Raw genomic sequence first — 11,651 nt, 5'->3', positions numbered from 1 at the left:
AATCTAAGGTGTTTGAAGTCCAGTGTGACATTTCTGCAGTCTGTGATGATTTGGGCTGCCATGTCATCTGCTGGTGTTGGTCCACTGTGTTTTATCAAGTCCAAAGTCAACACAGCCATCTACCAGGAGATTTTAGAGCACTTCATGCTTCCATCTGCTGACAAGCTTTATGGAGATGTTGATTTCCTTTTCCAGCAGGACTTAGCACCTGCCCACAGTGCCAGAACTACTACCAAATAGTTTGCTAACCATGATATTACTGTACTTGATTGGCCAGCCGACTCGCCTGACCTGAACCCTAGATAGAATCTATGGGGTATTCTCAAGAGGAAGATAAACACTTGACCCAGAAATACAGATGAGCTAAAGGCTGCTATCAAAGCAACCTAGGCTTCAGTAACACCTCAGCAGTGCCACAGGCTGATCGCCTCCATGCCATGCCCCATTGATGCAGTAATTCATGGTAAAGGAGCCCCAACCAAGTATTAAGTATATAAATGAACATACTTTTCAAAAGTTGGACATGTCTGTATTGTAAACCCTTTTTTGATTGATCTTAGGAAGTATTCTAATAATTTGAGATACTGGATTTCTGATTTTGGCGGCACGGTGGTGTAGTGGTTAGCGCTGTCGCCTCACAGCAAGAAGGTCCGGGTTCGAGCCCCGTGGCCGGCGAGGGCCTTTCTGTGTGGAGTTTGTATGTTGTCCGCGTGGGTTTCCTCTGGGTGCTCCGGTTTCCCCCACAGTCCAAAGACATGCAGGTTAGGTTAACTGGTGACTCTAAATTGACCGTAGGTGTGAATGGTTGTCTGTGTCAGCCTTGTGATAACCTGGCGACTTGTCCAGGGTGTTCCCCGCCTTTCGCCCGTAGTCAGCTGGGATAGGCTCCAGCTTGCCTGCGACCCTGTAGAACAGGATAAAGCGGCTACAGATAATGAGATGAGATGTCTTATATTCATGAGCTATAAGCCATACTCATCAAAATTAAAACAAAAACAGCTTAAAATATTTCACTTTACATGTAATGAATATAGAATGTATGCAAATTAACCTTTTTTTAAATTAAATTACCCAAAAAAAAAAAACCCTTTTTCCATGATAATTGTTTGAGATGTACTATTATGGTAATCAAAATCTTTAACCAAGTTTCTTAGCAACCAAGATAATAGTAGCTATCGTACTGTATAAATAAAACTAGCAATAAAGTTTTCTAGAAAGCCAGCTGACCTTTGGTTAACTACACAGTATACAGTATTATGTACTTAAAACCAGTAATCATGGATGCTATCAACTACAGCTAACTGCTACTTTGCAGAATTAAAACATGTAGCTATGTTTGCTCGTTTACTATCAAGCTTGCAACTTTTTGGGAAACTGTTGTATTTTGTAATTAAAACCAATAGCAACGTTAGTTAGGAAGCTGCTAACTTTATGATGAATTACTGTGTAATTAGAACCAGACAGAAGCTTTATGCAAAAGCTAGGTATCATTAAGATGTGATCAAAATCTCATATTTACCCTGATACGGACTCTGCTATTGTATTGTACCATTAATTATCTTTGGTTTTGGTTCACTGAGAACCAAGAATATGAATAAAAGTAGAGGAGAATGTGAAAACAACTGGAGAAACCTTTCACATACTTCTTGTTTTAATGCTCTCCAATGATGGTGTAATGTTTATATCTATATAAAATAAAAACACTCTGGAGCACTGTGGAGATGGAAACCAAGTGAGTATGACTCAATGCTGCCCTCCAGCGTTTAAAAGCATAAACTTCACGAAACAACAAGGTTTGATACACTGATGTTAAAAATGTTAAGATAAAACAATTACCGAAAGTTTGATCTTTGTTTAGAGCATCACAAGACTATATTACAAAACAGTACCTTACAAGACAGAAAATTATGTCCCAAAATGAGACATACAAATGTATTTTGGTGTACAGTATGACCTATTAGTGGCACATTCTCTTACATAAAAATATACCGACTTTTGAATTTTAGAATTTGCATTTTTCTATTTTCTTCTGTGGCGGTGCGTGTAGTGGACTAAACAATTATTACTGTCCTGATCTGAAGACTGTTTCAAAAGAAATCTGGATAAAAATTGCTTGTTCTTTTTACTTTTATTTTATCAGCATGGTCAACATTACACACACAAACTTAAACAGGTGTTGCCTCCGTTTTGCCGTTTGTCGTAATCAGCTGCACCAGAGTGCCGGATGGTGGTCTTTCCTCTCCCATCGCCCACTTATGTAACAACCTAAAATACAAGTTAATCAAATTAGTTTCAGGACCTAAGGCAGTTTAACAGCTTGTAAAATTATATTGCTCAACTACATTTTATTTTTTACTCCAAAAAAAAAAACCCCACACAGGTGTTGCCACCCCAGACATTTTTGATCATCATGACAGAGCTCTTCAACCTGAACAGAAATATAACTTCAGATTGCTTGTATTACACAGGAATTTGGAGAAACATGAATTTAATATGTTTACAATCACATGATGGTACAAACACCATTCCAGCTGCCCTGATACCATTTTTCCATTGTTGCAGTGTTGGTCACTGACTACACCAAGATTTGCAGAGATGATGTCAATGCTTGGGGGGAGGAATCTTTAGAGACATGTTGCACCCCATGGCTTTGTATGCTTGAAGCTTTTTGTCAGCTGGTTGTAGTTTGGGGCTGTGTAGTTCCCAAGAAAAATTTCAACAACATTCATAAATGCCTCCCATGCAGTTTTCTCTGGCCACACTAGGAGGTTCTTCAAACTGCCTGTAACTGATGACGCAAAATATTTTCTTTATATCTGGCATCAATTATTTTGAGAAACATCGGTCATTAAATATTTAAAAGTCTTCACATTCCTTGTTCACTGCTTTCAGATACTGGTCCACAATTGCCTAGAGAGAGTATGCCATCCTTTTCACCCAGACAACATAACCATAGTGGTGTTTGAAAATTTGCGGACCATTTTGAATTTTCTACATTTCTGCCTAAATATGACTTAAAACATCAAATTTTCACACAAGTCCTAAAAGTTAATAATGAGAACCCAATTAAACAAATAATCGTAAAAATAATAACAGGACAACTTCAGGGAAATTTCAGAGATCAGCAGCCCAAATATACAGTGGTGCTTGAAAGTTTGTGAACCCTTTAGAATTTTCTATATTTCTGCATAAATATGACCTAAAACATCATCAGATTTTCACACAAGTCCTAAAAGTAGATAAAGAGAACCCAGTCAAACAAATGAGACAAAAATATTATACTTGGTTATTTATTTATTGAGGAAAATGATCCAATATTACATATCTGGGAGTGGCAAAAGTATGTGAACCTCTAGGATTAGCAGTTCATTTGAAGGTGAAATTAGAGTCAGGTGTTTTCAATCAATGGGATGACAATCAGGTGTGAGTGGGCACCCTGTTTTATTTAAAGAACAGGGATCCATCAAAGTCTGATCTTCACAACACATGTTTGTGGAAGTGTATCATGGCATGAACAAATGAGATTTCTGAGGACCTCAGAAAAAAGTGCTGTTTATGCTCATCAGGCTGGAAAAGGTAACAAAACCATCTCTAAAGAGTCTGGACTCCACCAATCCACAGTCAGACAGATTGTGTACAAATGGAGGAAATTCAAGACCATTGTTACCCTTCCCAGGAGTGGTCGACCAACAAAGATCACTCCAAGAGCAAGACGTGTAATAGTTGGCGAGGTCACAAAGGATGCCAGGGTAACTTCTAAGCAACTGAAGGCCTCTCTCACATTGGCTAATGTTAATGTTCATGAGTCCACCGTCAGGAGAACACTGAACAACAATGGTGTGCATGGCAGGGTTGCAAGGAGAAAGCCACTGCTCTCCAAAAAAAACATTGCTGCTCGTCTGCAGTTTGCTAAAGATCACATGGACAAGCCAGAAGGCTATTGGAAAAATGTTTTGTGGATGGATGAGACCAAATAGAACTTTTTGGTTTAAATGAGAAGCATTATGTTTGGAGAAAGGAAAACACTGCATTCCAGCATAAGACCCTTATCCCATCTGTGAAACATGGTGGTGGTAGTATCATGGTTTGAGCCTGTTTTGCTGCATCTGGGCCAGGACGGCTTGCCATCATTGATGGAACAATGAATTCTGAATTATACCAGCTAATTCTAAAGGAAAATGTCAGGACATCTGTCCATGAACTGAATCTCAAGAGAAGGTGGGTCATGCAGCAAGACAACAACCCTAAGCACCCAAGTCATTCTACCAAAGGATGGTTAAAGAAGAATAAAGTTAATGTTTTGGAATGGCCAAGTCAAAGTCCTGACCTTAATCCAATCGAAATGTTGTGGAAGGACCTGAAGCGAGCAGTTCATGTGAGGAAACCCACCAACATCCCAGAGTTGAAGTTGTTCTGTACGGAGGAATGGGCTAAAATTCCTCCAAGCCGGTGTGCAGGACTGATCAACAGTTACCGGAAACGTTTAGTTGCAGTTATTGCTGCACAAGGGGGTCACACCAGATACTGAAAGCAAAGGTTCACATACTTTTGCCACTCACAGATATGTAATATTGGATCATTTTCCTCAACAAATAAATGACCAAGAATAATATTTTAGTCTCATTTGTTTAACTGGGTTCTCTTTATCTACTTTTAGGACTTGTGTGAAAATCTGATGATGTTTTAGGTCATATTTATGCAGAAATATAGAAAATTCTAAAGGGTTCACAAACTTTCAAGCAGCACTGTATAAAAGACCCAAAACTACTCAGGAAGCAAAATCTTTATTGCGCAAGGAGTAGCGATACATTATTAATATTGTCAAGGCCCTTCTCTGGATCAGGTTTTCATGAAACTTTCGATTTTTGCTGATTTTAAAACAACAAGAGACAGAAAACTGAACACACAAAGACAGGACAGTGCTGATAATTTTATATGAGAAATGAGTAGTAACAGTAACCTCCCAACCAAGTTTCTAGGACAGGAATGTATGCAAGAATCAGCAGTTCAATAGCTATACAGTGCCCTCCACAATTATTGGCACCCCTTGTAAAGATTAATAAAAAGGGTTAGGAAAAAAAAAATCCACCTTTTGGTGTAGTTGCTTCATCTCACACTGAAAAAATGAGAAAAACCCTAACCTTTACTTGAAATAAATGTATTCAGAGAAAAACAAATCCCTCATCAGTAAATAATTATTTTCAACAAAAAACACATGTGCCACTATTATTGGCACCCCTGGAAATTATAGTGAACACAATGTAACTGAAACATGTTTCCCCATTTAAATTGTACATGTTTGAGTTGATTGGAGTGTGTAGGAACTTTCAAGCTGTAATCCAAGACTTCCTGATTAACTGGGGAACAAATATGCAGTGACACAGAGGCCAAATTCCCTTAGTCATCCATCAATATGGGAAAGAGAACACACAAACCAAATGAGAGAGAAATGTGTTGACCTTCATAAGTCAGGGAATGGTTATTAAAAAAAAAAAAAAAAAGCTACTCACCTGAAAATGTCCATTTCTACTGTTAGGGCAATAATAAAAAAAAAAAAAGTGGACACCAACTGGAAGTTACACACTTGCCTGGAAGAGGACCAAAGTTTATTTTGCCCCCACCCCCCAAGTAAGCTCTTGGGGTTTTCAAATCCCCAAACCCATCATCAGACCCCACCTCCATGCCAACAGATTATTTGGAAGGTACCAGAAAAAAAGCCTTTTCTGTCAGTTAACCACAGACGCAAGCACCTGAAGTTTGCAAACCATTACTACAACTTTGACTGGAACCATGTTCTATGGTTTGATGAAACAAAAATGGAGCTTTTTGGCAATAGAACACTCAAGGTGGGTTTGGTGTAAAAAAAGAAGGATGGGTCTAATGAAAAGAACCCAATCTCAACTGTAAATTATGGTGGAAGTTCTGTGATGTTTTGGGCTGTTTTTCCTCCAAAGGCCCTGGAAACCTTGTTAGGGTACATGGCATCATGGACTCCATGAAACACCAAGACATTTAAATCAGAATCTGGCTGCCTCTGCCAGGAAACTAAAACTGGGTCATCACTGGACCTTCCAGCAGGAAAATGATCCAAAGCACATGTCCAAATCAACACAAAAATAGTTAGCTGAGCACAGAATCAAGCTTCTGCCATGGCCATCTCAGACCCCTGAGCTAAACCCCATTGAAAACCTGTGGGGTGAGCTGAAGAGGAGAGAGCACAAGAGAGGGCCAAGGACCATGGATGATCTGGAGAGATTGTATAAAGAGGAATGGTCTCAGATTCTCTGCTCTGTATCTCCAACCTTATAAAATGCTATAGGAGAGACTCAGTGTTGTTTCACTGACAAAGGGAGGGCGAACAAGGTATTAAATGCAGAAGTGCCAATAATGGTGGAGGGGACTGTATGTATGTAAGTATATATATATATGTACACACACACACACACACACACACACACACACAATTCTTTAATGACTCTACTAATATATATCTCAGTGCTGTTTTACTGGCAAAGGGAGGTTATTAAAAGGATTAAATGTATTAAATGCAGGGGTGCCAATAATAGAGTTGTGTGTTTTTGTTGTAAATAATTATTTCTTGATGAGGGATTTGGTTTTCTCTGAATAATTTTATTTCTACTATATTTATTTCTACTACATGGTCAAAAGTATGTGGATGCCTGACCATAACCCCTTTTTATGGGCCTTTCCCAAATTTTTGCCACAAATTTGTAGGCACTTGATTGTCTAGAATATCTTAGTTTCAGTGAAGGGAAATCCTAGTTCTTCATTATACAAAGGGACCCAAACATGTTTCAGCACGACAATGCCCTTGTGCACAAAGCAAGATTCAACCCACAGTTTGCCAATATTGGTTTGGAAGCAGATCGTTGGGAATTGAAAGACTCAGCCCCAGTGAACATCTTTGAGGTGAATTGGAATGCTGACTGTATAGCAGGCCTCCTCGCCTGACATCATTGCCGGACTTTGCTAATGCTCTTGTGGCTGAATGGGCACAAATCCCCAAAACACATTCCAAAATCTAATGGAAAGTGTTCACAGAAGAGTGGAGGTTATTATAACAGCAAAGGGGGAACCAACTGTATATTAATGCCATGGCTTTGGAATAGGATGTTCAACATATGGGTGTCATGGTCAGGTGTCCATGGGTGCCAATAATAGAGTTGTGTGTTTTTGTTGTAAATAATTATTTCTTGATGAGGGATTTGGTTTTCTCTGAATAATTTTATTTCTACTATATTTATTTCTACTACATGGTCAAAAGTATGTGGATGCCTGACCATAACCCCTTTTTATGGGCCTTTCCCAAATTTTTGCCACAAATTTGTAGGCACTTGATTGTCTAGAATATCTTAGTTTCAGTGAAGGGAAATCCTAGTTCTTCATTATATAAAGGGACCCAAACATGTTTCAGCATGACAATGCCCTTGTGCACAAAGCAAGATTCAACCCACAGTTTGCCAATATTGGTTTGGAAGCAGATCGTTGGGAATTGAAAGACTCAGCCCCAGTGAACATCTTTGAGGTGAATTGGAATGCTGACTGTATAGCAGGCCTCCTCGCCTGACATCATTGCTGGACTTTGCTAATGCTCTTGTGGCTGAATGGGCACAAATCCCCAAAACACATTCCAAAATCTAATGGAAAGTGTTCACAGAAGAGTGGAGGTTATTATAACAGCAAAGCGGGAACCAACTGTATATTAATGCCATGGCTTTGGAATAGGATGTTCAACATATGGGTGTCATGGTCAGGTGTCCACATACATTTGGCCATGTAGTGTAATTTGGGAGGGGAGATAAAAATAACATTTAAAAATAATTAATGAAACATAATACAAGTTTTTTTTTAAAAATAGTATTGTTCAGGTTATAAACAGGGCATACTCACTCAACTACATACTCCAGTGGTGTCCAAGAAGTGACATCAGCATCTGGCATGAATTGCCTATTCATGGGGGTATCCAAGGTAACTCTAAAAGAAGAAAAGCAGGATAAGCTTGTATCAGTCACTTAAGGTGAAATCAGGGCATAAACTGTTCTTTGTCTTCACAGTGAACACAAACATTTGTGGTACAGCACTTCTGAATAATCCAGTCACAGTGGGGGGTGGAAAAGGCACAAGATAAGTTTTGGCTACTGAATCAGATTCCCATTTGTTAATAAACAAAATTAGGACTTTAATATTAGACCACACCATCTGCCTTTTAATAGAATCCTCTTAAAAATGCGATTTACATTAGATCATCATGCAGTGGATATTTTTTTTTTAAGAGGTTGGGAGAACTGGACTGGAAAGAGCAGTTAGTAATATGGGTCATGTTTGGTATTATTTTAATTTCATGGTGAACAATGTGGTGATTTCAACAGTAACATGCAAGTTTGGGGCGATGACTTTATATCCTGCTACTGGAGGCCTCACCTCCTCAACATGCACATAATAGTATGGACCCTTTTCACGTGACGTCACGACAAACGCGGCCGCCATTTTGGACGTGTACTACCAGTAGTTTACCACAGCCAGCATTGAGGAACAGCAGCAAATAAAGTGTTTATTTTCAGCAAGACTTCCATCATGCCACTATATTGTTGTGCACCTGGATGTAGTAACCATCAACAAACAAGGCAAGGGTTATCATTTTATCGGATCCCAGTAGATGCTGACCGACGGAGAAGACGGATAGCGGCATACCAACGCTTGTGTAGTGACCACTTTGTTGGAGGTAAGACGAATAAAATTAGCCAGAAAAGGCATTACACTGCTGTTAACATTCCATTCTAGTTTACTATAATTATGATCTGGCAGCTATTTACACCGGATCCAGTGTAAATATCCGCCGGAGCCAACGTCCGAGGTTCCGGAGCGCGCGCGCTCGCAGCCCGGCCAGAGCCGGCGGCCGCGGAGCCGGCGCGCGCTCGCTCGCGGCCCGGCCGGAGCCGGCGGCCGCGGAGCCGGCGCGCGCTCGCTCGCGGCCCGGCCGGAGCCGGCGGTCGCGGAGCCGGCGCGCGCTCGCTCGTGGCCCGGCCGGAGCCGGCGCGTGCTCGCTCGCGGCCCGGCCGGACCTTGGCTCCGGCAGCTATTTACACTGGATCCGGTGTAAATAGCTGCCAGATCATAATTACAGTAAACTAGTAAATACAGTTTTCTGCATCTCGCTCCTTTTTCTTTTATGTTTATCGCCTTCCTCGCATTCAAACTGATTTGAGCCAAAGTCCACTACATGTCCAAAATGGCGGTCGCGTTTACGAAGGTCACGTGACTGAAAAGGGTCCTGTTCTGCCCAAATGGGCTCTTACCTCACCTACTCCAATGATCTGGTCTCCCCCAATTTCCTGATGCTCAGGATTCTTAGATTAATTTTATCAACAGGCTCTCTTTTTGTTTATTCTGGTGCACAGCTCAGAAGTCTAAAAAATGTGTAAGCCTTCTATTTAGAGGGACATTTCTGCAACTGTCCTTGTGGACTTGTGAGCCTGACACCTTTCTGTTTTAGTCAGCATTAACTTTTTCAGCCGTTTGTGCTACAGTAGCTCTTCCGTGGGATTGGACCATATGGGCTAGCCTTTGTGCCCCATGTGATTCAATGACCCGTTGCTGGTTCACCGGTTGTCCTTCCTTGGACCACTTTTGTTCAGTCCTAAATCACTGCATACTGGGAACACCCCACATGATGTGCCATTTTAGAGATGCTCAGACCCAGTCATCGAGCCATCACAATTTGGCCCTTGTCAAAGTCCCTCAGATCCTTATGCTTGCCCATTTTTCCTGCTTCCAACACATCAACTTCAAGAACCGACTGTTCTCTTCTGACCAACATATCACAACCCTTGACAGGTGCCACTGTAATGAGATAATCAATGTTATTTAGTTCACCTGTCAGTGTTTTTAATTTTATGGCTGATCTGTGTATAACTCCCCAACATTTTAGGCCATGGACTCACATTACACAATTCACAGTGAGGAGGTAATACAGAAATTACACACATCAGTATACAGACCTTGATTAACCACAAAATGTTACACTGAAAATGTATGTATGTATGTATTGGTTGGTCAGTACACTCAAATAACTATAGAATGCCATTCATGGCCAATATAAGATCCATAAAACATCAATGCACTGTTGAGTTATTCTAAAGTCATTGTTTTCAGGTTTTTTGCTACATTTCTGGCTTTTTTAATCCCTGTTTTTATTAAGCTTGTCATATAATTAACATAAAAGTGGTAAATAGAAAGCCACGAAGTAAAGTTTATATTTACTCACGGCAAGATGGCTACGGCAGCAGCTCCAGCAGGAAGACCGCTCTTGTCACCATGCAGACTCTGACACAGCTGATGTACTGCAGCCTTAGCCATGCCATAGCCAATCATTCCTATGGAGAGAAAACAAGGATGAAAAGAAGCTAGAGTGAGAGAATTAACCAATAAATTATTTTATATTCTCTTTTTGATGTCATTTAATAAGCACTTATCAATGGAAGATTCAAACTACTGTATATAAGTATTGGAACAGTAAGGTCAATTTTGTTTTTGCTTTACACTGAAGACATTTGTGTTTGACATGTGTGTTTGAGATTAGTCAAGTTTATTTTTATAGCGCTTTTAACAATAGACATTGTCGCAAAGCAGTTTTACAGAATTTAAATGACTTTAAACATGAGCCAATTTTATCCCTAATCTATCCCCAATGAGCAAGCCTGTGGCGAGGGCGGCAAGGAAAAACTCCCCCAGACGACACGAGGAAGAAATCACAAGGAAGATAAGATGATGAATGAGAGGATAGATCAGAATTTCAGCATAACATTTGCTAATGTTTATATCTGGAGGTGTTAAACTTGAAACATTTGAGGTGAGCAAAAATATAGGAACAGATATTTACTTTAAGACCAACATTTAATATTTCGCTGCATATCACTTCCTTGCGATAACTACATCAAGCAGATGACCCAAATGAAAATCACCAAACTGTTGCATTCTTCTTTTGTGATTTTCCAGGCTTGCTTTGCAGATTCTTTCCATTATTTGCTTTTTTAGTGTGTGTGGGGGGGGTTCTCTCTTCAGTCTCCTCTTCAAAAGGTGAAATGCATGTTCAGCTGGGTTAAGGTCTGATGATTGACTTGGCCAGTCAAAAACCTTCCACTTTTTCCCTGTGATGAAGTCCTTTATTGTGTTGGTAGTATATTTTGTGTCATTGCCTTGCTGCATGAAGTAGTTCCTCACAATTAGATTGGATGCATTTCTTTCTAAACTGGCAGATAGAATGTTTCTGGAGACTTCTGAATTCATTCTGCTGCTACCATCATGGGGTACATCAATACAGATTAGTGAGTTCATTCCAGAAGCAACCATACAAGCCCAAGCCATGACACTACCTCCATTGTGCTTGACCGAAGAGCTTGTGCATTTTAGATTATGAGCAAGTCCTTTCCTTCTCAAGACTTTGATAGATGTTACTCTTGGTTCCAGAGCTTTTGTGGCTCACCTCTATTTCTTTGTGAATTCCAATCTGATCTTCCAATTCTTACTGCTAATGAGTGGTTTGCATCTTGTCATATGGCCTCTATATTTCTGCTCGAGTCTTTGTTGAATAGTGAATTGTGATTCCTTCACCTCTGCCCTGGGTCAAAATG

At 40.1% G+C, this 11,651-nt stretch overlaps 1 protein-coding gene across 2 annotated transcripts in view; it reads right to left on the bottom strand.

The window, feature by feature from the left end:
- Positions 1–2,109: 2,109 nt before the first annotated feature.
- qdprb.1 (quinoid dihydropteridine reductase b, tandem duplicate 1) overlaps positions 2,110–11,651 on the bottom strand; it is a 62,165-nt gene continuing 52,623 nt past the window's right edge. For both annotated transcript variants that reach the window (XM_060916526.1, XM_060916525.1), the window contains 3 exons: positions 10,286–10,394; positions 7,912–7,995; positions 2,110–2,265 (listed from right to left, as the gene is read on the bottom strand). In XM_060916526.1, the coding sequence (XP_060772509.1) occupies positions 2,166–2,265; positions 7,912–7,995; positions 10,286–10,394 (293 nt within the window). In that variant the 3' untranslated portion in view covers positions 2,110–2,165. The remainder of the gene's footprint in view (positions 2,266–7,911; positions 7,996–10,285; positions 10,395–11,651) is intronic.

This window comes from Neoarius graeffei, chromosome 3 (genome assembly GCF_027579695.1).
Source record: "Neoarius graeffei isolate fNeoGra1 chromosome 3, fNeoGra1.pri, whole genome shotgun sequence".
Taxonomy (NCBI): Eukaryota; Metazoa; Chordata; class Actinopteri; order Siluriformes; family Ariidae; genus Neoarius; species Neoarius graeffei.
This window is presented reverse-complemented; position numbering and strand designations above follow the sequence as displayed.